The sequence below is a fragment of the Salmo salar genome, chromosome 04 (genome assembly GCF_965601325.2).
Source record: "Salmo salar chromosome 04, fSalSal1, whole genome shotgun sequence".
Taxonomy (NCBI): Eukaryota; Metazoa; Chordata; class Actinopteri; order Salmoniformes; family Salmonidae; genus Salmo; species Salmo salar.
The window spans coordinates 66,116,186-66,142,266 of NC_138294.1; the positions used below are offsets into that span (position 1 = coordinate 66,116,186).

A 26,081-nucleotide genomic window follows, 5' to 3' on the forward strand; every position below is an offset into this window, starting at 1 on the left:
GATTGTAGACCTACACAAGGCTGGAATGGGCTACAAGACCATCGCCAAGCAGCTTGGTGAGAATGTGACAACATTTGGTGCGATTATTCGCAAATGGAAGAAACACAAAAGAACTGTCAATCTCCCTCGGCCTGGGGCTCCATGCAAGATCTCACTGCGTGGAGTTGCAATGATCATGAGAACGGTGAGGAATCAGCTCAGAACTACACGGGAGGATCTTGTCAATGATCTCATGGCAGCTGGGACCATAGTCACCAAGAAAACAATTGGTAACACACTACGCCGTGAAGGACTGAAATCCTGCAGCGCCCGCAAGGTCCCCCTGCTCAAGAATACATATACATGCCCGTCTGAAGTTTGCCAATGAACATCTGAATGACTCAGAGGACAACTTGTGAAAGTGTAGTGGTCAGATGAGACCAAAATGGAGCTCTTTGACATCAACTCAACTCACCGTGTTTGGAGGAGGAGGAATGCTCCCTATGACCCCAAGAACACCATCTCCACCGTCAAACATGGACGTGGAAACATTATGCTTTGGGGGTGTTTTTCTGCTACGGGGACAGGACAACTTCACCGCATCAAAGGGACGATGGACGGGGCCATGTACCGTCAAATCTTGGGTGAGAACCTCCTTCCCTCAGCCAGGGCATTGAAAATGGGTCGTGGATGGGTATTCCAGCATGACAATGACCCAAAACACACGGCCAAGGCAACAAAGGAGTGGCTCAAGAAGAAGCACATTAAGGTCCTGGAGTGGCCTAGCCAGTCTCCAGACCTTAATCCCATAGAAAATCTGTGGAGGGAGCTGAAGGTTTGAGTTGCCAAACGTCAGCCTCGAAACCTTAATGACTTGGAGAAGATCTGCAAAGAGAAGCGGGACAAAATCCCTCCTGAGATGTGCGCAAACCTGGTGGCCAACTACAAGAAACGTCTGACCTCTGTGATTGCCAACAAGGGTTTTGCCACCAAGTACTAAGTCATGTTTTGCACTGGGGTCAAATACTTATTTCCTTCATTAAAATGCAAATCATTTTATAACATTTTTGACATGTGTTTTTCTGGATTTTTTTGTTGTTATTCTGTCTCTCACTGTTCAAATAAACCTACTATTAAAATTATAGACTGTTAATTTCTTTGTAAGTGGGCAAACGTACAAAATCAGCATGGGATCAAATACTTTTTCCCCCCACTGTACATGTTAACACATATGTCTATGAGCCTATGGGAGTCACGCTTGGCTTTGTGGCAGAATAGAATAATATATTGCATGCAGCACTTGGAATCCTAAAAAGTAGGTTAGGTGACCCAACAGCTGCCAACACAGACATAGTGCTGTTGTAGTCCTCCTTTGTTAGTGATTTTGTAATGTGTAAAATATGTGGATCATACATCTTCTTCCTTTTTTATAAGGCATATAACTACAGTGCATCCAAACCAACAATTATGACTGACACATCTTTGTTGAACTACTGAACTCACTCAGTATATATAAAAATGTATTTCTCATTACAAACTGGGTGGTTTGAAGCCTGAATGTTGATTGGCTGACAGCCATGGTATATCAGACCATATACGAAACATTTATTTGTCATGCATTAATTATGTTGGTAACCAGTTTATAATCGCAATAAGGCACCTCGGGGGTTTGTGGTATATGGCCAATATACCACGGCTAAGGGCTGTATCCAGGCGCTCCGTGTTGTGTCGTTCGGAAGAACAGCCCATAGCCATGGTATATTGGCCATATACCACCCCACCTCGGACCTTATTGCTTAAATAAAGCATTTTTTTTCTTATTTTGATAGCGTGGTAATGTTTGTTTTGTATTCATTAAAAACGTATTTGTCATAAGAGCATTATTTCATGGGTTTCAAAAGGACTTTTATTTTGACATTTGAAGATCATTCCAAACCGGAAGTTAGCCAATTTACTCTACAGGCAAAAAAAAGCTGAAACATAGGAAGAAAACAGACAAATAGTAGTTACTTTCATATTTAGCTGAATGTCTGAAGGTATAAGGCAGTGTACGCTTTTGTATTTACCCGTCTCCAAAGATAACAAACGGGTCAGAAATTAAAAAAAAAACAGGCAGGAGGTTGAGTTACGCAAACGCCTGTCTTTTCCGACGAAATGAGAAGGCGGATGAGTACTTTAAATTAGCTAGTTAGCAAGCTCACGATTTTATTCGTCTAGCAAGGTTTGTGTGGTTATTACTCTCTTTATCAGAGAACTATAGAGATAGTAATCACGACAGTTGTCTGTAAATACGTGCCCAGGATTGTCATTCATTGACCGCCTCGGGGCTCTCCCCCGGCCGGCGACAGAAGCATGGCAGGAAATCCGAGGAGGGGCGCAGGTCTCATCGGCTTGATGAAGGACGCATTTCAGCCCCATCACCAGCCTCTCCAGCCTCACCAACCTGCAGTGGTAGACAAGAAAATGGTTGAGAAATGCTGGAAACTTATGGATAAGGTAGGTAACAAGCTATCTAATTTCCTCAGGTCTTATGGTAAGTGCATTTAAATGGCAAGAATACTCAACATATGAAATACCAGGTTTACTGTAATGTCCATAGTGTAGCAATAACAAAACAATAGGTCACAGAATATAGGAGAGATAGTTTGACAGTCTTTTTTTCTTAATGAGGGGAACAATTACCACGACTGATCATGTAAATACTATTTATTCTGCAAAATGAAGCAAATGATTTCAGACATTTAGTTATTTTTCTTCATAAAATGGTCTCCAATACATTGTTCCCCCAAATGGCCCGAATTTCACACATTTTGCTAATTGAGCAATGTACAGTATTTTGATTTCAACAGTGTACAAGTTGTCTTTGGCAGGAAGACACTTGCCTATTGAGTTTCACAACTAAGTCTATTTTCAAATGTGTGATTGATGAACTATCACGTGTTTTTTTTTCAACATTTGTTTTTGCTCACTGACTCAGTTTGAATGAACACAATTGTACCTGATCCCTGTGTCAAATGGCCTTTTCAACCAGAACAACAATACCAAATTATTTTGTCATGTTTTATTCATTTGTCATACAATCGTGTTGGCCTATTATTTGAGGTTGTATGTTTCCTTTCCTACTGCTGGTGTTGTAAAAATATGAATTGAATTGTATTTTCTTAAAAACAAAGATAAGGACTACTTGGTGTACTGTCATAAGACAATTGAGACAATAACAAGGGACTGTCTAGGCCTTGTTGAATGAACCAGTTGAATTACAAACATCATCCAGACTGTAAATAATTGGTTTAACCACAAGCAGGAGCCACAATGTAAATATTGAATTCTCCACTTGCATGTAAATATCCAGGTCACTCATACCCCAAATTTACTCTCACACTGTGTATCATGATACATCCTGACTGTTTATTCTGTCTCTACATTCAAATATATCTGTCTATCTTCCCCGTTCATGCAGTCGGCCCACACAAGTGATAGAACATATAATCATAAAGGCAGAACAAAACAAGTGCATCTGTATCCTGTGTCGTTGTTTTAATTCCATCCCAGCATGATATTACTAGTGACACTTTCAGTTCTTGTAATTTCTAGGGACAGACTTGCTCTCCTAACCACTTACCTTGAGAAATTATTATGACCAAGACAGTTTGTTTTTGTCTTGACAAAGATCAAGTGTTGACACAGCCCATGCATAGACAGATGTAGAGCAGAGAATGTAAGCTTTACAAAAAGCAATAAATGGGTGGGGAAAGAGAAACATCTGAGAACCCATTGTTATATGACCAGTCATTCTGGTATGCGTGACAGGTTTTCTCCAGGTTCCTCTGACCTTGTCTCACCCTCCCTTTCCCACACAGGTGGTGCGTCTGTGCCAGAACCCTAAGGTGGCGCTGAAGAATAGCCCTCCATACATCCTGGACCTACTGCCAGACACCTACCAGCACCTCCGCACCATACTGTCACGCTATGAGGGCAAGATGGAGACACTCGGGGAGAACGAGTACTTCAGGGTAGTGATGGAGAACCTGACCAATAAGATCAAGCAGACCATGAGCTTGTTCAAGGAGGCCAAGGAGCGCATGTATGAGGAGAACTCTCAGCCCAGGTAAAATGGAGGGGGATATTGCGCCTGCTGGTAGCCAGTCTGTTTCTACTATAGCCAACATGTTTCTTGAAGGCAATAGTTTATAAACCAAACTAAAATATAATTGCAACATTTAAAGTATTTGTCTCATGTTTCATGAGCTGAAATAAAAGATCCCAGAAATGTTCCATACACACAAAAAGGTTTTCTCTCAAATTGTGCACAAATTTGTTTACATCCCTGTTAGTGAGCATTTCTCTTTTGCCAAGATAATCCATCCACCTGACAGGTGTGGTATATCAAGAAGCTGATTAAAACAGCATGATCATTACACAGGTGCACCTTGTTCTAGGAACAATAAAAGGCCACTCTAAAATGTGCAGTTTTGTCACACAACACAATGCCACAAATGTCTCAAGTTTTACGGAGCGTGCAGTTGGCGTGCTGACTGCAGGAATGTCCACCAGAGCTGTTGCCAGAGAATCTAATGTTCTTCTATCTACCATAAGCCTCCTCTGTCATTTTAGAGAATTTGGCAGTACGTCCAACCAGCCTCACAACCACAGACCATGTGTATGGTGTTGGGTGGGTGAGTGGTTTGCTCATGTGAACAGAGTGCCCCAAGGTGGCAATAGGGTTATGGTATGGGCAGGCAGGCATAAACTAGGCACAATGAACACAATTGCATTTTTTTGATGGCAATTTGAATGCACAGAGACACCGTGGCAATATCCTGAGGCCCAGTGACGTGCCATTCATCCGCCGCCATCACATCATGTTTCAGCATGATAATGTCGCAAGGATCTGTACACAATTCCTGGAAGCTGAAAATGTCCCAGTTCTTCCATGGCCTGAATACTCACCAGACATGTCACACATTGAGCATGTTTGTTATGCTCTAGATCAACGTTTACAACAGCGTGTTCTAGTTCCTGCAAATATCTATCAACTTCTCACAGCCATTGAAGAGTGGGACAACATGCCACAATTAACACCCTGATGAACTGTATGCGAAGGAGATGTCGCGCTGCATGAGGCAAATGGTGGTCACACCAGATACTGACTAGTTTTCTGATCCACGCCCCTACCTTTAAGGTATCTGTGACCAACAGATATACAGTGAGGGGAAGAAAGTATTTGATCCCCTGCTGATTTTGTACATTTGCCCACTGACAAAGTAATGATCAGTCTATAATTTTAATGATAGGTTTATTTGAACAGTGAGAGACAGAATAACAACAACAAAAAATCCAGAAAAACGCATGTCAAAAATGTTATAAATTGATTTGCATTTTAGTGAGGGAAGTAAGTATTTGACTCCTCTGCAAAACATGACTTAGTACTTGGTGGCAAAACCCTTGTTGGCAATCAGAGGTCAGATGTTTCTTGTAGTTGGCCACCAGGTTTGCACACATCTCAGGAGGGATTTTGTCCCACTCCTCTTTGCAGATCATCTCCAAGTCATTAAGGTTTCGAGGCTGATGTTTGGCAACTCAAACCTTCAGCTCCCTCCACATATTTTCTATGGGATTAAGGTCTGGAGACTGGCTAGGCCACTCCAGGACCGTAATGTGCTTCTTCTTGAGCCACTCCTTTGTTGCCTTGGCCATGTGTTTTGGGTCATTGTCATGCTGGAATACCCAATGACGACCCATTTCAATGCCCTGGCTGAGGGAAGGAGGTTCTCACCCAAGATTTGACGGTACATGGCCCCGTCCATCGTCCCTTTGATGCTGTGAAGTTGTCCTGTCCCCTTAGCAGAAAAACACCCCCAAAGCATAATGTTTCCACCTCCATGTTTGACGGTGGGGATGGTGTTCTTGGGGTCATAGGCAGCATTCCTCCTCCTCCAAACACGGCGAGTTGAGTTGATGCCAAAGAGCTCCATTTTGGTCTCATCTGACCACAACACTTTCACCAGTTGTCCTCTGAGTCATTCAGATGTTCATTGGCAAACTTTAGACGGGCATGTATATGTGCTTTCTTGAGCAGGGGAACCTTGCGGGTGCTGCAGGATTTCAGTCCTTCACGGCGTAGTGTGTTACCAATTGTTTTCTTGGTGACTATGGTCCCAGCTGCCATGAGATCATTGACAAGATCCTCCCGTGTAGTTCTGGGCTGATTCCTCACCATTCTCATGATCATTGCAACTCCACGAGTTGAGATCTTGCATGGAGCCCCAGGCCAAGGGAGATTGACAGTTCTTTTGTGTTTCTTCCATTTGCGAATAATCGCACCAACTGTTGTCACCTTCTCACCAAGCTGCTTGGCGAGGGTCTTGTAGCCCATTCCAGCCTTGTGAAGGTCTACAATGTCTCTGACATCCTTGGAGAGCTCTTTTGTCTTGGCCATGGTGGAGAGTTTGGAATCTGATTGATTGATTGCTTCTGTGGACAGGTGTCTTTTATACAGGTAACAAGCTGCGCTTAGGAGCACTCCCTTTAAGAGTCTCAGCTCGTTACCTGTATAAAAGACACCTGGGAGCCAGAAATCTTTCTGATTGAGAGGGGGTCAAATACTTATTTCCCTCAATAAAATGAAAATCAATTTAACATTTTTGACATGCGTTTTTCTGGATTTTTTTGTTGTTATTCTGTCTTTCACTGTTCAAATAAACCTACAATTAAAATTATAGATTGATCATTTCTTTGTCAGTGGGCAAACGTACATAATCAGCAGGGGATACAATACTTTTTTCCCTCACTGTGTATATATATTCCCAGTCGTGAAATCCATAGATTAGGCCCTAATTAATTTATTTCAATTGACAGATTTTCTTATAATGCATTCGGAAACTATTCAGATCCTTCATTTTTCCCACATTTTGTTACATTAGCCTTAATCTAAAATGGATTAAATATATATTTTTCTACATACAATACCCCATAATGACAAAACGAAAACAAGGTTTTAGAAATCTATAAAAACATACCTGATTTACATAAGTATTCAAACCCTTTGCTATGAGACTTGAAAATGAGCTTGGGTACATCCTGTTTCCATTGATCATCCTTGAGATGTTTCTACAACTTGGAGTCCACCTGTGGTAAATTCAGTAGATTGGACATGATTTGCAAAGGCACACACCTGCCTATACAAGGTCCCACAGTTGACAGTGCATAGCACAGCAAAAACCACCAAGCCATGAGGTCTAAGGAATTGTCCGTTGAGCTCCAAGACAGGATTGTGTCGGCACAGATCTGGGGAAGGGTACCAAATCATTTCTGCACCATTGAAGGTCCCAAAAAATACAGTGGCCTCCATCATTCTTAAATGAAAGAAGTTTGGAACCACCAAGACTCTTCCTAGAGTTGGCCGCCTGGCCAAACTGAGCAATCGAGGGAGAAGGGTTTTGTTCAGGGAGGTGACCAAGAACCCGATGGTCACTGACAGAGTTCCTCTGTGGAAATGGGAGAACCTTCCAGTCCTTGCAGCACTCTACCAATCAGGCCTTTATGATAGAGTGGCCAGACGGAAGCCATTCCTCAGTAAAAGACACATGACAGCCCGCTTGGAGTTTGCCAAAAGACACCTAAAGGACTCTCAGATCATGATAAACAAGATTCTCTGGTCTGATGAAACCAAGATTGAACTCTTTGGCCTGAATGCCAAGCGTCACATCTGGAAGAAACCTGGCACCATGCCTTCGGTAAAGCATGGTGGTGGCAGCATCATGCTGTGGGGATGTTTTTCAGCGGCAGGGACTCGGCGACTAGTCAGGATCGAGGGAAAGATGAACGCCGCAAAGTACAGAGATCCTTGATGAAAACCTGCTCAGGACCTCAGACTGGGATGAAGGTTCACCTTCCAACGGGACAACGACCCTTAGCACACAGCAAAGACAACGCAGGAGTGGCTTCGGGGCAAGTCTCTGAATGTCCTTGATTGGCCCGGACTTGAACCTGATCGAACATCTCAGCAATGCTCCCCATCCAACCTGACAGAACTTGAGGATCTGCAGAGAAGAATGGGTAAACTCCCCAAATACAGGTGTGCCAAGCAGGTAGCGTCATACCCAAGAAGACTCAAGGCTGTAATTGCTGCCAAAGGTGCTTCAACAAAGTACTGAGTAAAGGGTCGGAATACTTACGTGAATGTAATATGTTTTTTTAATTAATTTTTTTTATAAATTTGCTCACATCTCTCTAGAAACCTGTTTTAGCTCTGTCATTATGGGGTATTGTGTGTAGATTGAGGGGGGGGGGGGGGGGATAATTAATCCATCTAAGAATAAGGTTAATGTAACAATGTGGAAAAAGTGAAGGGGTGTGAATACTTTCTGAATGCACTGTATATGAACTAACTCAGTAAAATCTTTTAAATTGTTGCGTTTTATTTTTGTTCAGTGTAGTTGTTGATTGTATAACCAGGTGAGGTCAAAATTAGCGCAAAGGCTAGAACCCAACTTGAAAAGTAGGCCTAGGTTATCCTATCAAATGTTTCCTTTCTTGTTGTCAAGATTACTGGTATGTCTTATTTTCGGTGGGGTTTCTCAAGTGATGTCTTGGTTTTTTAGTTAATGTGGTTTGTTAAACATTTCTACCACTTGCAGCGGAGTGTAAGCGCATTTATGCTGAACTTAGAGTTAACCTCCTCTTGAGTGAAGCTTCAAAACAGGAACACCCCAATGACCCTGGTGGGAGATGCTGCGTTATCAGTGTTTTGAATCTCTATGGTGGTTTGTGACTGGCAGAGTGCTGCATACTGAGAAGATACGATTTCCAAGAAACTACTACACACCTCAAACCAATGTTCCATTTATTAAGCATGTGTTATTTGAAAATATTTTTTGCAATTTTAGCCACAACAAAAAATACTAGAAAATAGGAATTGGGCGTTTATTATTTAGTTGCAGGTTATTTTGCATAAAGGGAAGTGGTGATGTTAGAACCACTTAAGCTAAACGAACAGATCTTTTTAGGGTATTTTTCCTCTACTCAGATTTAAACATTGCTAAGCTAAAACCCATCCTGTTTACTTTAGTTTCAGTTTAGCAATCATATCTTATTCTAGTTCTGTGGAAGCAATGATGCTATCAGTGATTCTTCTGACTCACAAATAGCACAAATGCATGTGCCATTATAAGAAACTGACATGCTAGCACTCATATACCACACGCAATAGTTTGGTTGTAAAAAAGGTTAACATACACATTGATTTGGTGTTGTGTGCCTTTGCAATGGGTTCTCAGCAGATGACACTTCTAAGAAGCTCATCACACATTCTTACAACTGAATGATTGTATACCAACCCCAACTCAAAGGCATCCAATCCTAAAAGACTAGGCTTGTACTACCTAGCCTTAAATGTTTGACCCGGGGGTGCCAAAGTCAAGAAAATACATTACCATTGGTCAACTTCAGGGATGAGATTTGTCTGAGGACGCTAAGATGACATACCTTTTCTTCATAGGCGGAACTTGACCAAGCTGTCGCTGATATTCAGTCACATGCTGGCTGAGCTAAAAGCCATCTTTCCCAATGGCCTATTCCAAGGAGACAACTTCCGCATCACCAAAGCCGACGCCGCCGAGTTCTGGAGGAGGTCTTTTGGTGATAAGTGAGTTTTTATTTTATTTTTTATTTTTTGGCTCCTTTTATCTTATCAAATTTCCTTAGTTGGGATGCCGTATTTACAAAAGGGGTTAAAATGAAACAAACTCTCAACTAAAAACATGCCTGGGGATAATTACTACTTTTGTATCACTAAACCCTCTCCTCTCTGTAGGACCGTTGTTCCATGGAGGATGTTCCGTCAGGCTCTTCATGAGTTCCACCCCATCAGCTCAGGCCTGGAGGCCATGGCTCTGAAGTCTACCATCGACCTCACATGTAACGACTACATCTCCGTCTTCGAGTTTGACATCTTCACCAGGCTCTTCCAGGTAATGATTTCTCAAACGCAAATAATGATGCATGGGTTTTAATAACTTTTCCAGGTGCCTAAAGCACTTTAGATTGAATGTTGGAAACTCAACTCATCCACTACCAAAATAGTTGTACACCCCTTCCACCACCAATATGTAGGGAACCTGCTTTCACTGCTCCCAATTCCCATTCCTGACCCACTCACCATCATATTACTTTGGATAAGAGCATCCGCTAAATTAATACAAAGTGGCTTACATTAACTCAATTCAGGACCACTTACTGTAGCAGTCATCGTATTCATAAGTAATTAACCACCCTAAAGAACTACCTTTTACGCAATCAAGTTCTCTGAGGAGCCAAATGTTTACAGAGCTCAACTGCTGTGTAGATAACTGTAGAAGCTAACAAAACATGGGTACCTTTTTATTCCATCAGAGGCAATAAAGACATGTGAGTACAAAGCTAGAGATAGCTGCTCTATTATTATTTAGGGTGGGGTGGTTAAAGTAGTCAGTACGTCCTCTATTGGATGTCTCAACTGGGCGGGGCCTTTACAGTAATTCCTTCGACTTTGTGTGCACAGAGGCCACAAGTGTTGGCACAGTCTGAGTCCCAGCAGACGGAAACCAAAATGACTTCCTCAAATTAGCCTTGAGAATTGAGCTGGAGCAGAGTTGCCTGTATGTTTAGTTTGTAGTGCAGCAGTGGTTACCTGCCAGTGGACAAAAGGAACACCTATGTGAGAAATGTTATTCATTGACTACAACTCAGCGTTCAACACCCTAGTGCCCTCAAAGCTCATCAATAAGCTAAGGACCCTGGGACTAAACACCTCCCTCTGTAACTGGATCCTGGACTTCCTGACGGGCTGCCCCCAGGTGGTGAGGGTAGGTAACAACACATCCGCCACGCTGATCCTCAACACTGGAGCCCCTCAGGGGTGCGTGGTCAGTCCCCTCTTGTACTCCCTGTTCATCCACGACTGCGTGGCCAGACACGACTCAAACACCATCATTAAGTTTGCAGACGACACAACAGTGGTAGGCCTGATCACGGACAACGACGAGACAGCCTATAGGGAGTAGGTCAGTGACCTGGCTGGGTGGTGCCAGAATAACAACCTATCCCTCAACGTATTCAAGACAGAGATGATGATAGTGGACTACAGGAAAAAGAGGACCGAGCACGCAGCCCATTCTAATTGACAGGGCTGTAGTGGAGCAGGTTGAGAGCTTAAAGTTCCGTGGTGTCCTCATCACCAACAAACTATCATGTTCCAAACACACCAAGACAGTCGTGAAGAGGGCACGCCAAAGCCTATTCCCCCTCAGGAAACTAAAAAGATTTGGCATGGGTCCTCAGATCCTCAAAGGTTCTACAGCTGCACCATCGAGAGCATCCTGACTGGTTGCATCACTGCCTGGTATGGCAACTGCTCAGCCTCTGACCACAAGGCACTAACAGAGGGTAGTGCGTACGGCTCAGTACATCACCGGGGCTAAGCTGCTTGCCATCCAGAACCTCTATACCAGCCAGTGTCGGCCCTAAAAATTGTCAAAGAGCCCAGTCATAGACTGTTCTCTCTGCTACCGCATGGCAAGCGGTACCGGAGCGCCAAGTCTAGGACCAAAAGGCTTCTCAACAGCTTTTACCCCCAAGCCATAAGACTCCTGAACAGGTTATCAAATGGCTACTCAGACTTTTTGCATTGTGTGACCCCCCCCCCTCCAACCCCTCTTTTACGCTGCTGCTACTCTGTTTATACACTGCGTGCACAATTATTAGGCAAATTGTATTCCTCTGGATTAATTTTATTGTTGAACAAACACAATGCTCTCAGTCAATCCAAAATGTTATTGAACCTCAAACCTGAATGTTTAACAAAGGAAAAGTGAGTTTTGTCTTTCTCAGGGAAATGTATAAGTGTGCACAAGTATTAGGCAACTAAATTACAAAAATAATTTCTCTCAACTCACTTGTTTATTCTCAATTTTTAGAGTAAGTGTAACAGATAAGTAACACAATGACAATTATATAACATTTTTGGCCTTTCAAAAATATTCAGTGACCAATATAGCCACCCTTACTTTCAATAACTGCCATGAGCCTTCCATCCATGGAGTCTGTCAGTTTCTTTATCTGTTCACGATCAATTTTCGCTGAAGCAGCAACCACAGCCTCCCAAATGCTGTTCAAAAAGGTGTATTGTCTTCCATCACTGTAAATCTCATGTTTGAGAAGGGCCCACAAGTTCTCAATAGGATTTAAGTCAGGTGAGGAAGGGGGCCAGGTCATTATTCAGGCATCTTTGAGGCCCTTGCTGGCTAGCCAAGAAGTGGAGTACTTGGATGCATAAAGATCATGGCCTTCTAGAATGTTGAGGACTTCTTCCTGTACCACTGTTTGACGAAAGAATCTTCCAGAAACTGGCAGTAGGTTTGGGAGTTGAGTTTCAGTCCATCTTCAACCTGAAAAGGTCCAACTACCTCATCCTCAATGATAGCAGCCCATACCAGTACCCCTCCTTCACCTTGCTGGCACCTGACTCAAAGTGGTGCCCTGTGCCCATTACTGATCCAGCCACGGGCCCATCCATTTGGTCCATCAAGAGTCACTTTCATTTCATCTGTCCATAAGACCTTTGAAAAATCTGTCTTCAGGTATTTCTTTGCCCAATGTTGACGCTTCAACTTGTGAATTTTATTCAGTGGTGGTCTTGTTTCAGTCTTCTTGACCTTGGGCATGTCTCTGAGCACTTGACACCTTGTACTTCTGAACACTCCAGGTAGGTTGCAGTTCCGGAATACGGTGGCACTGGAGGATAATGGGTTCCTGGTAGTTTGACGTATAATTCTTCCCAAGTCTTTTGCAGTTAATTTGCGCCTTTTCTTCCCCATATGTTTTTTGCGCCCCAGTTGACTATTCGCAACAAAACGTTTGCATGTCCAGTGGACACACCTCAATAGTTTAGCTATTTAAAGAGTGTCGCATCCGTCTGAAAGGCATTTTACATTTTTGGCTTTTCAGTGTCAGTTAAATTTCTTTTTTGGCCCATTTTACCTGGGGTAATGAGGCTGCCTAATAATTATGCACACCTTGATATAAGGTGTTATTCACTTTCGCCACACCCTCCCTCATTACACAAATACATATCACCTGAAAATGAGTAAATCCAATAAGCATTCAAGTTTATATGGTTTGGAGTTCGAAAATGTGAATAGAAACGATGATAAGATCAGAATACTCACTTGCCTAATAATTGTGCACGCAGTGTAATACACACATGTATTCTACCGTTCAAAAGTTTGGGTTCACTTAGCAATGTCCTTGTTTTTCTTTCAAAAACATTTTTGTCCATTTTTAAAATAACATCAAATTGATCAGAAATACAGTGTAGACATTGTTTAATGTTGTAAATTACTATTGCAGCTGGAAATGGTCGATTTGTTTTTTGAGGGGGGGGGGGGGGTGTTATGGAATATCTACATAGGCGTACAGAGGTCCATTATCAGCAACCATCACTCCTATGTTCCAATAGCATGTTGTGTTAGCTCCAAGTTTATCATTTTAAAAGGCTAATGGTCATTAGAAAACCCTTTTGCAATTATGTTAGCACAGCTGAAAACTACTGTTCTGGTTAAAGAGATAAAACTGGCCTTCTTTAGACTAGTTGTGTATCTGGAGCATCAGCATTTGTGGGTTCGATTGTAGGCTCAAAATGGCCAGAAACAAAGAACTTTCTTCTGAATCTTGTCAGTCTATTCTTGCTCTGAGAAATGAAGGCTATTCCATGCGAGAAACTGAAGATCTCGTACAACGCTGTGTACTACTTCCTTCACAGAACAGAGCAAACTGGCCCTAACCAGAATAGAAAGAGGAGTGGGAGGCAAACTGAGGCAGCAGACTTTGAAAATTTAATATTTGTCTCATTCTCAACTTTTGGCCACGACTGTACATTAGTGTCTAGTTTGAGAAACCGACGCCTCAAGTCCTCAACTGGCAGCTTCATTAAATACTACCCACAAAACACCAGTCTCAATGTCAACAGTGAAGAGGCGACTCCGGGATGCTGGCCTTCTAGGCAGAGTTCCTCTATCCGGTGTCTGTTCTTTTGCCCGTCTTAATCTTTTCTTTTTATTGGCCAGTCTGAGATGGATTTTTATTTGCAACTGCCTAGAAGGCCAGCATCCCGGAGTCGCCTCTTCACTGTTGACGTTGAGACTGGTGTTTTGTGGGTACACGTTGCATTTATATTGTTCTTCAGTGTTATAACAAGATCATTTTCGTTTAGTGAGAAGAGCAAAAACCTAATTTGTTTTATTTCCTCGTATTTTATTTCCATGATAATTGCAGAATAAGTTCTTCAAATAGCCAATAGGCCTACAACAAGTTAGGATAGGCTACCATTCGTCTCATTTAAATGAGCTCACTTCACAGTAGTAAATAGATAAGCTATTTTGGTCTATTTTGAACAAAATTATGCACGCCCTATAGTTCTCCAGAACGTCGTTGGTGACCACTGTTGCCGTAAATATCAGGTGAAGAACGCAAGTTCTTCTTTGTTAACTAGGATTAAGATTTGTTGTCAATACAAAGACAAGCTGTTGTTGCTTAAGGGTTCTGACCGTGGTGTGTGTGTGTTGTGCAGCCATGGTCATCTCTCCTGAGGAATTGGAACAGCCTGGCTGTCACACACCCGGGGTATATGGCCTTCCTAACCTACGACGAGGTTAAGGCCCGACTGCAAAGGTTCATCCACAAGCCTGGCAGGTGAGACACACACACACACACACACACACACACACACACACACACACACACACACACACACACCTGACGCTGAAGTAAATATTTTGACATGCACACTTGCATTAAAAAAAAACATCACAGACCATCCAAGTACATCAACATGTACACACTCAACTTCTCTCACACCACACATCTGTGGTCTGCCTCTGTCAGTTATATCTTCAGACTGAGTTGCACTCGGCTGGGCCAGTGGGCCATTGGCTACGTCACTGCAGATGGGAACATTCTGCAGACCATACCCCACAACAAGCCCCTCTTTCAGGCCCTCATTGATGGATTCAGGGAGGGATTGTGAGTATGACATAGTCAAGATTAAAGAATGACCAAATACTAGCTTTTCTGGTTCAGTCAAGGCGTTTGCAAAATCTGTTGTGACGTTTCCTCTGTAGTTTGTAGTCAAACTGATTTCAACCTCTTTCAATCATCACATAATTGCTCATTTAATTAGCCTGTGGCTTCAACTGGCCATTGAAATGTTTAGATTTTTCGCTCTCTCAGCTACCTGTTCCCAGATGGCCGGGCCCAGAACCCAGACCTCACAGGGCTGTGTGAGCCCTCCCCACAGGACCACATCAAAGTCACACAGGTCAGACACATTCTCACATACACTAAGTTCATAACATTCACTACAGGTCGTAATTCAGACTTCAGATTCACTTGTGACTCAAACTTCTGCCTAATGTAATTTTAAATTGCTTACAATGCCCTAAACATAAATGTGTATACTTATTCAGATTTATGTGAATCTATCTTATGTCACAATACTGTCTGTTTAGGTGGATGTTTCCTAAAATCAGAATTGGGCCAGAAAATATTTGTCCTATTGAAGTATCTCATACATCAGAAATGTAATCTTAGTTTATTATTTACTTGTATGATACTCATCCTTTCTCTTCTCTGTGCTACAGGAGCAGTACGAGCTCTACTGTGAGATGGGCTCCACATTCCAGCTGTGTAAGATCTGTGCCGAGAATGACAAGGATGTGAAGATAGAGCCCTGCAGCCACCTCATGTGCACCTCCTGTCTCACTGCCTGGCAGGTATTTCTCAGAATTAGGTCATCCTGCAAGATTGTCTATTGTTTCACATTCATTTTGTAAATTTTATTGGTCGTAAGTGCTGACAATAGACATTTTACTCCTACTCTTATGGGTAAAATGAAAAGAAGAAACCCGCACACTGCTCTTGATAGTATCTCTGCTCTTGATAGTATCTCTGCTCTTGATAGTATCTCTGCTCTTGATAGTATCTCTGCTCTTGATAGTATCTCTGCTCTTGATAGTATCTCTGCTCTTTAATAAGCTTTACGTATCGGCTCCACGGCCTTCGTCAGAGCTTTTGAGTTTAAATTAGTACCCTCATGTAGACCTAGCCCCACCCACATCCGTTCCACCCATAAAATTGGGTTGGAGTTGAGGGAAAACAAATAACTGCTTCCAAATATAACAATACGCATTTCATAAATATTTAAATAAAGTGTGTACATGAAACGTATTAAACACGTCTGTAAAACCACAATGAGGATATCGACCTACCAAGCAAGTTTTCATCAATCGCTGAGTACAGCGTAAGAAAAACGTCTGAAATAGGGGCATAATTCATGTTCACATTTACAACATAACATACATAGGCATTTCATCATTAAGACCTTTAGGAAATAATGTCTGGAGAGTGAAAATCCCAAAACATTCTCTTTTACTCAGAGTATTATTTATATCACCTCCCCTGTCTGAATACCTTAACTTTGTCTATGCCACAAAATCTGAAGGTAGAAATGTAATGTTTTAGGTCATTAAAATGTACTGCGACTGGTTAATCCCTGTCGTTTCTCCTGATTGAATTTATGTTCACAGAATCTCTGAGAGAACGAGAGGTTATACCTACATAGCACATCCTACTCTTATGGGCAAAACTAAAAGCAATGCATGAAGCTTCTTCACTCATAGGTCACTCCTAGTCGACATATTTTGGATGCATCATAAGCTGCCCTCATTAAAATCCGGACGGAAAATATTTACACAAGAAGCAACCTAATATCACGCAGTCAAACACTCAGTCATTTCAACAGGTTTCTTGATAATAGAAAAATTCAGTGAGTCAGTGTTTCCTGTGTCACATGCAATTGCTTTTGAGTTGTTCAGAATGTTTTGATATTTCATCAACCCATAAATAATCTAGACCTACGTTTAAAAGTATCTCTTGCACTTTTGACAATTTCACAAGACATGTTTTATATGATGTGCCAAAATACTTAACCACTTGATTATTTAATTACCTACATGTTATTTAAAGTTATCCGTTTGGAACGCAACATGTAAAAAACATCTCTAAATTGGGCATGTCTAAAAGTACTGCAATTGAAGGCATATATATATATATTAGTGCTTGTGTTAACTTTGATAGTGTTGTATGCGACATTATTGACAAGTGACTTGATGCCTACTGTGCCAAAGTGATTTAGAGTTGTTCAACGGGAGTGACAACGAGTGTGTGTTGATAACAATAATATTGTGAAAATTCCACTTTTAACCATAGAAATCTGATTAAAATAAATGTTATGCATGCCAACATTAGGCGATAATTAAGAGTAGGCAAAGTGATTGTCAGGCAAAAATTATATAAAATGTTTTACCATTACATTTGATGTACAGTCACATTCACTGTTGTCTGAAGCATGCTATATAGAATTCATTGCCCGGCGATGCCGCATGTCTGAGCAGTGTCTTAACATCATCCTAAAACCTATTCTTGAGCTGGGAGGTTTTTTATCTTCTTAAAACAGGTTAACAGGATTCCTTGGACCTTTTCTGAGACGCTTTGTGGATATCGGCCCTTTGCCCGATTTTGTTTTAAACTGCAGTATTGCTCTCTCCCAGGAATCGGAGGGGCAGGGCTGTCCGTTCTGCCGCTGTGAGATTAAAGGCACAGAGCCCATTGTGGTAGACCCCTTCCACCCCAAGAACAGCAGCTGCGGGGCCTCCTTTGCCAGCTTCCAGGGGCCCTACGGGGTGGAAGGAGGGGGCTCCCTGTCAGTCTCCCCCAGCAACGAAGAGGACGATGACGAGCGCCTGGAGGATCCCCACCTCATTATGAGCAGGCTGGCCTGCACCAAGGCAAGACCCCCAGCCACCATCTATGACCAGCCAGGCTTTGTCATGTTCTCTCTCTTTCTCCTACACACACCATCTCACATCATCATTGTGGTAAAAGTGAAAAGACAATCTATTAAAGACTTGGTAGTTTTCAGAATTCGCCAATTAGATACACCACCCAGTAAATCAACAACTAAAAAACCATCTCCCTCCATCTACATGTTGTAGAAACAAGCTCACGTCTTGTTTTGATGTCTCCCCTGTGTGTTTTCAGGTGGAGCGTCCGCCCTCCCCTGTGACGCCGCTGCCCCCCGTGCCTCCCCGGCTGGACCTGCTGCAGCAGAAGCCCCCCAGCTCCCCAGGGGCCCCGGGCCAAGGAGCAACAACCAAGGCAAGTGGAAGACCTAATCAAATTCAAGCTTTCTTTATGTGTATAATGGTGTGCCCATGCACGTCATGTGACTTTTACATTTGACTAATTTAGCAGACGCTCTAATCCAGAGAGACAGTATTGCATACAGTCATTAATATCTGCTCTCCCCAGATTGCAGCCCTCCACAGAGACAAACCTTTGCCCCTCCCTCCTGCCCTGCGAGAGTTACCCCCACCTCCCCCACCCGAACGCCCCTCTCCCCTTGGACCCCCAGAGGGCCGGCTCCAAAGGAGACCTCTGCCATGCACCCCTCCAGAGCCCAACTGGGCCTCCAACTACATGGTTCCCCGGCACGTAGCCAAGGCCCCCCCACAGACCAATGGACCCAGTGACAGTGACTGCATCCACAGAGCAAAGCTGCTAGCAGCGACCAACGCTATCTACTCCCTGGCAGTCGGGTATGGCATTTGTATAGATATGGATAAAATGTGGTATGGATGTAATGTAGATGTTCAATAGAGAGAAGTCACTCTTGCCCTGAAGAGTTATGGGAAATGCAGATTTTTATTCTAGTCCAGCACTAAAACTCTAGATTTAATTAATTTTTTATATTTTACCTTTATTTAACTAAGCAAGTCAGTTAAGAACAAATTCTTATTTTCAATGACGTCCTAGGAACAGTGGGTATAACTGCCTTGTTCAGGGGCAGAACGACAGATTTTTACCTTGTCTGCTCGGGGATTTGATCTTGCAACCTTCCGGTTACTTGTCCAACGCTCTAACCACTAGGCTACCTGCCGCCCCAAATGTAATAGTGGCCTTCCATTCCTGACGTGATTGGTTGAATCAGAGGCTCTCTGGGACTTAGATTGTCTATATACCCTGTAGTAACTCATAGTGACTGATCGGTGATTCAATGTGTTGTATGTGTTACCTGGCTCAGTCTGTCTTGTTCTCTGTTAGGCCTCAACTGGAGTCTACTGGTGAGAAGTCATCTGGGAGTGATGAGGAGAATGAGTACATGAGCCCCACCTCTCTCCCTGCAGCAGGACTCTCCTGCGTCATGGCGGGTGCTGTCATGCCTGCACCACCACCGCTCCAACCCACTAACCACGACTCACGGTGAGTGCTCAAGACTATCACTATGAGGTGACCAGGTGGATTATGATCAGTGCAGGGTCCTGACTAAGGTTGTTCTGATGCCCCTCCCTCTGCTCTTTATCTTCCTCCATCCCTCTCTCTCCCCTCCCCCCTTCTCTCCTAGGACTGTGGCGTGTGATGTGGACTGTGAGGACCCTCAGGTGTATGAGTCCATGTGTAACATCCAGGCCCAGGCTAGTGCTACTGAGCCCCTCCCTCTGCCCTCCCTGCCCCAGCAGCCCCCAGAGTCAGGTACATGGAGATGGATGAAGGATCTCTATTCTCACTTTTCTGATTGCACATGAAGTTACATAAGTCATACCCTTTGTACAATCAGAAAACCATCATGCAACTTGAATCACACTGGCGTCTTTTGCATGTCTACAGTCGTGGCTAAAAGTTTTGAGAATGACACAAGTACTAATTTTCACAAAGTCTGCTGCCTCAGTGTCTTTAGATATTTTTGTCAGATGTTACTTTGGAATACTGAAGTATAATTGCAAGCATTTCCTTAGTGTCAAAGGCTTTTATTGACAATTACATGAAGTTGATACAAAGAGTCAATATTTGCAGTGTTGACCCTTCTTTTTGAAGACCTCTGCAATCCTCCCTGGCATGCTGTCAATTATCTTCTGGGCCACATCCTGACTGATGGCAGCCCATTCTTGCATAATCAATGCTTGGAGTTTGTCAGAATTTGTGGGTTTTTGTTTGTCCACCCGCCTCTTGAGGATTGACCACAAGTTCTCAATGGGATTAAGATCTGGGGAGTTTCCTGGCCATGGACCCAAAATATTAATGTTTTGTTCCCCGAGCCACTTAGTTATCACTTTTGCCTTATGGCAAGGTGCTCCATCATGCTGGAAAAGGCATTGTTCGTCACCAAACTGTTCCTGGATGGTTGGGAGAAGTTGCTCTCGGAGGATGTGTTGGTACCATTCTTTATTCATGGCTGTGTTCTTAGGCAAAATTGTGAGTGAGCCCACTCCCTTGGCTGAGAAGCAACCCCACACATGAATGGTCTCAGGATGCTTTACTGTTGGCATGACACAGGACTGATGGTAGCGCTCACCTTGTCTTCTCCGGACAAGATTTTTTCCGGATGCCCCAAACAATCGGAAAGGGGATTCATCAGAGAAAATGACTTTACCCCAGTCCTCAGCAGTCCAATCCCTGTATCTTTTGCAGAATATCAGTCTGTCCCTGATGCTTTTCCTGGAGAGTAGTGGCTTCTTTGCTGCCCTTATTGACACCAGGCCATCCTCCAAAAGTCTTCGCCTCACTGTGCGTGCAGATGCACTCACACCTGCCTGCTGCCATTCCTGAGCACGCTCTGTACTGGTGGTGACCCGATCCCGCAGTTGAGTCAACTTTAGGAGACGGTCCTGCCGCTTGCTGGACTTTCTTGGGTGCCCTGAAGCCTTCTTCACAACAATTGAACCGCTCTCCTTGAAGTTCTTGATGATCCGATAAATGGTTGATTTAGGTGCAATCTTACTGGCAGCAATATCCTTGCCTGTGAAGCCCTTTTTGTGCAATGCAATGATGACGGCACGTGTTTCCTTGCAGGTAACCATGGTTGACAGAGGAAGAACAATGATTCCAAGCACCACCCTCCTTTTGAAGCTTCCAGTCTGTTATTCGAACTCAATCAGCATGACCGAGTGATCTCCAGCCTTGTCCTCGTCAACCTTCACACCTGTGTTAACGAGAGAGTCACTGACATGTCAGCTGGTCCTTTTGTGGCAGGGCTGAAATGCAGTGGAAATGTTTTTGGGGATTCAGTTCATTTGCATGGCAAAGAGGGACTTTGCAATTAATCGCAATTCATCTGATCACTCTTCATAACATTCTGGAGAATATGCAAATTGCCATCATACAAACTGAGGCAGCAGGCTTTGTGAAAATGAATATTTGTGTCATTTTAAACTTTTGTCCACGACTGTACACCTGCCGAGAAACATACTATCTCAATGAATGTGGCCACAATCAGATTACAGTTATGTATCTCACCAAGTGGAAAATGCGCACTACCGTTAGTAATAGTGTAGACATTGTTGTAAATGACTATTGTAGATGGAAACAGATGATTTTTAAAGGAATATCTACATAGGCGTACAGAGGCCCATTATCAGCAACCATCACTCCTATGTTTACATTTACATTTACATTTAAGTCATTTAGCAGACGCTCTTATCCAGAGCGACTTACAAAATGGTTCCAATGGCACGTTGTGTTAGCTCCAAGTTTATCATTTTAACAGGCTAATTGATCATTACGAAACCCTTTTGCAATTATGTTAGCACAGCTGAAAACTGTTCTGATCAAAGAAGCAATAAAATGGGCCTTCTTTAGACTAGTTGAGTATCTGGTGCATCAGCATTTGTGGGTTCGATTACAGTCTCAAAATGGCCAGAAACAAAGAACTTTCTTCTGAAACTCGTCAGTCTATTCTTGCTCTGAGAAATGAAGGCTATTCCATGTGAGAAATTGCCAATAAACTGAAGATCTCGTACAACGCTATGTACTACTCTCTTCACAGAACAGCGCAAACTGGCTCTAACCAGAATAGAAAGAGGAGTGGGAGGCCCCGGTGCACAACTGAGCAAGAGGACAAGTCCTCAACTGGCAACATGCAATGGGTTTCATGTTGCATGAGCTGAAATAAAAGATCCCAGACCTTTTCCATATGCACAAAAAGCTGTGCAGCTTCATTAAATAGTAAAACATCAGTCTCAACGTCAACAGTGAAGAGGCGACTCTGGGATGCTGGCCTTCTAGGCAGTTGCAAAGAAAAAGCCCTCTCTGACTGGCCAATAAAAAGAAAAGATAAAGATGTGCAAAAGAACACAGACACTGGACAGAGAAAGATTGGAAAAAAGTGTTATGGACAAGTTTCTAAGTTTGAGGTGTTTGGATCACAAAGAAGAACATTTGTGAGACGCAGAAAAAATGAAGACGCTGGAGGAGAGCTTGACACCATTTGTCAGGCATGGTGGAGGCAATGTGATGGTCTGGGGGTGCCTTGGTGGTGGTAAAGTGGGAGATTTGTACAGGGTAAAAGGTATCTTGAAGAAGTAAGGCTATCACTCCATTTTGCAACGCCATGCCATACCGTGTGGATGACTCTTAATTGGAGCCAATTTCCTCCTACAACAGGACAATGACCCAAAGCACAGCTCCAAACTATGCAAGAACTATTTAGGGAAGAAGCAGTCAGCCGGTATTCTAATGGCGTGGCCAGCACAGTCACCGGATCTCAACCCTATTGAGCTGTTGTGGGAGCAGCTTGACCGTATGCTACGTAAGAAGTGCCCATCAAGCCGATCCAAGCATGGGGTGAAATCTCTTCAGATTACCTCAGCAAATTGACAACTAGATTGCCGAAGGTCTGCAAGGCTGTAATTGCTGCGAAAGCAACATTTGAAGGACACAATTATTAATTCAATTAAAAATCATTATTTATAACCTTGTCAACGTCTTGACTATACTTCCTATTCATTTTGCAAATCGTTTCATGTATATTTTCATGGAAAACAAGGACATTTCTAAGTGATCCAAAACTTTTGAACGGTAGTGTGTTCAGGGTATTCATATCACTCTTTTTATCCCTTTAATCCTCTTGTTCACCCTCCAGACTACCTCATCCCTCCCCCTGCGGTTCCCCTGCACCATATGGTAGAGGAGATGGATGATGAGGATGAGTATGAGTATGACTACCCCCGACCCCAGGCTCCCCCAGCACCCGCCAGGCGCACCCTCTCTGACGTCACCGGCACCTCGGCCGCCTTCAGCTGCCTATCAATGGACAGCCCTTCCATAGATGCCTGTATGTAACTCAGCATTAGAGTTTTCAGTCCTTTTCCTCTCTTGCTTTGTCATGTTGAGTTATATTTATCAAACACCACGAACATGTTCTCTCCTCTCTCCCAGCTATGTTTGCATCAGGTCAGGACCCCGAGCGCCCCCCTAAGCCCCTCCCACGCCGGGTCAACTCAGACCACCGGCCCCGCCCCTTTACCCCAGATGCCCTGCCCCCTGCCGCCAGTCCGTTGGCTGGCTCCCGAGGTGTGCCCGTTCCCAGTGTGGCGCTACCCATCAACGGGGAGATAGAGCATCTGATGAGCCAGGGCTACTCGTTCCAGGACATCCAGAAGGCCCTGATGATCGCCCAGAACAACCTGGAGACAGCTAAGAACATCCTGCGCGAGTTTGTGTCCATCCCCTCCACGGCCCACATCCTCACGTAGCAGCCTCAACACCACACCCTATATCCTTTACCCACTGTGCCATAATGGATAGCATTTCTACTGTGCTGGTTGTGACAGGTCTGGAAGCGCTGTAAATTGTAAGGGGAAGAGGACTCGGTCCCATGCATAGGCATCTAAGTGAGAGAATCTAAAGGGAGAGGGAGAATGCTTGACGTGGCCTCTATTGCCAAGCCTTTGACCCTTGTATGGTGATTTGTGCTTGCCTCCAGTCTTATTGTGCGGCTCTAAGCATTTCCTTGTTTCTGAGTGTGCTTAGGCTGCAGTAAGGAATAGTTATGGACTTATTGTGCAGCAGCAGCAGTAACTGTTGTTGGGGAATACTTGACTCATGATTCCCACTCCCTCTTCACCCTAATGGTGACCATGTTAGTTTTGGTTGGGTCGTAGTCGTACATACAGTTTGTAGCTAGATACGCCAGCATTAGATTCTGTGGTTTGTGCTAAAGCCAATGAATGTGAATATTTTAGTTGGGTTGCAGTATTACAGCGCTCCATGTCATACATTTCACTGTAATTGCAGTAGGTGAAGTAACTCTTTTTTTAAAAGTAAGCATAACTCCAAATTGCTTTAGTTCCTGGTTTAGTGATCGTCTTATAATATATATATATATAAGCCTGAATGACGTGTACGTAATCTCAGAATGTATTCAATGTAGTGCTAACATTGACTGGTGAACTAATGTAACATTTCTGATGTCATTATTTTGTATAATTGTTTTAATACCACCAGTGGTAGTGGTTTCACGGTTAAGCCTTATTGTTAATTATGTGAATAGCTTACATATTTTAAAGTGAGTGTCCTTTTTTTAATGTCATACTTAAAAATGAAGGGAGTATATGTGCCCTATCTGAATTTTGCGCTCTGCTAATCAGTGTGCAATTGGACTGCTGCTTGTAAGGGTTTGTTTTTTTCGTATCCATACTATTCATTTTCCAGACAATAACATATTGATTGGGCAGAGAAGACAAAGTGATCCAAGTCATGTATACACCATGATATTTAGTGAAATGAAGAACTTAATTGGCACTACCTCAGACTTGCTTTGCTGCCTCCTCTGGGAAAGAACACTTTGTACAACGTTCTTGTTTATACGTTACAAACAGAATATGGCCCCATTTTAAGGTGTCTCGGTATGCGTTTTGAACTAATGTATTTTCTTTGTACCTACGTTTTTTTTTCTCCCAAGGATGTGGCTTCGACACATTTGAGAAATCTGTTAATATATGAATAATTTAAATATCTTTCCTTTTGAATTTGAAACCCTGTTGAACACGGAGGTTTTGTCATTGTCCTCTGGACTCAGGTACAACAGACTGAACAATGTGCAGTGATATGCCAAGGTTATTTGGGGACTCACACCAGAAATGTTAGGTGTTAATGTGTTGGATTCAAAGCCAAAAGCATTTAAATACAGGTTTGAATCACATTATTAGTTGGAGATACTTCTAGTTGTAAAGAATGGCCATGATATTTCTGCATCTGTTTGTTTCGCTTGAGTTCAATACTGTTTTAACTTCTTTCAAATTGTGATGTACTTTGACTGCAATTCCTTGATCATCAACTTAAGTGCCACTCCTTGTAAAATCATTTGAGAATTGACTTCAGGCCTCTGCTTTCCACTGTGTCGCTCATATGTGGACTCACCACAAGAGGGCACGCTGTCATAAGAGATTGCTGTGGTCTCATACGCCACACTAGTCATTGCTCAATAGTTGCAGAATTTACCGGTATACGGAAGCACAGTTGGTGCTTTGTCGTTCGATCTAAGATAACAATGTGAAATAGTATGTTATAATTCATTGTGCGCCTCACCTGTACATACAGAGAGAACAAACAAAAAAACGTTTTTTCATTGCCTTATTGCATGTGTAGTTAAAGTATTTTATTTATTCATTTTAATGTACTCAGCATTCATTATGTTGCCATGTGTTCATGCCTCAGCCATTAAATATTTTCAAATAAACAATATGCTTTAACATTTGATTGGTATATTTTATAGAAAATGTTAATACTGTAGTACTGAAAGATATGGTCTATAGCTCTTGTTACAGACCCAATAACTAGCCTACTAACATTGTTTTGCACTTTGTCTAGGGGTCCTAAGCCTAGTTACATGGTCTGTCACCTGAATGAATGTGCACATTTGTGAGAAATCAGCATTTTGAGGACCGTGTTGGTCCTCACTAACCTTCCCCCCCCCCCCCCCCCCCCCCAATGTGCCCAGGAGACAGCAACTTACTGAGTTCAGGGCCAGCTCCGTCTTAACTTCTTGTTCTGCCAGTCAAAGCAGATTATTATTCGTTCAGATGGTGACAAAACATATGTACAAAAAGGAAAAATACCAAAGGCATGCCCAAACGAAAGACATTATGGCCACCAAACAAAACCAACAACCTCACGGCTTGCAAACTGGGACACTGACTGACGATCACCTTAATTGCCAGCAACTGATGTGCTTA

At 43.0% G+C, this 26,081-nt stretch overlaps 1 protein-coding gene across 1 annotated transcript; it reads left to right on the top strand.

Moving 5' to 3' along the window:
- The first annotated feature begins 1,920 nt into the window (after positions 1 to 1,920).
- On the top strand, positions 1,921 to 25,598 carry LOC106603416 (E3 ubiquitin-protein ligase CBL). Its single transcript, XM_082974620.1, has 15 exons — positions 1,921 to 2,475; positions 3,840 to 4,087; positions 9,479 to 9,625; positions 9,794 to 9,950; positions 14,585 to 14,706; positions 14,899 to 15,036; positions 15,244 to 15,331; positions 15,654 to 15,785; positions 17,622 to 17,858; positions 18,112 to 18,228; positions 18,382 to 18,668; positions 19,174 to 19,332; positions 19,475 to 19,602; positions 22,988 to 23,179; positions 23,284 to 25,598. The coding sequence occupies exons 1-15, from the start codon at positions 2,332 to 2,334 to the stop codon at positions 23,598 to 23,600; spliced, it is 2,613 nt and encodes an 870-aa protein (XP_082830746.1). The 5' UTR covers positions 1,921 to 2,331; the 3' UTR covers positions 23,601 to 25,598.
- The last annotated feature ends 483 nt before the right edge of the window (positions 25,599 to 26,081 follow it).

Coding starts and splice junctions, on each gene's coding strand:
- LOC106603416 (XM_082974620.1), top strand. CDS start 2,332: ATGGCAGGAAATCCGAGGAGGGGCGCAGGTCTCATCGGCTTGATGAAG. Junction 17,859..18,111: donor GCAGGCTGGCCTGCACCAAG/GCAAGACCCCCA, acceptor GTGTGTTTTCAG/GTGGAGCGTCCGCCCTCCCC. Junction 19,603..22,987: donor CCAGCAGCCCCCAGAGTCAG/GTACATGGAGAT, acceptor TTCACCCTCCAG/ACTACCTCATCCCTCCCCCT.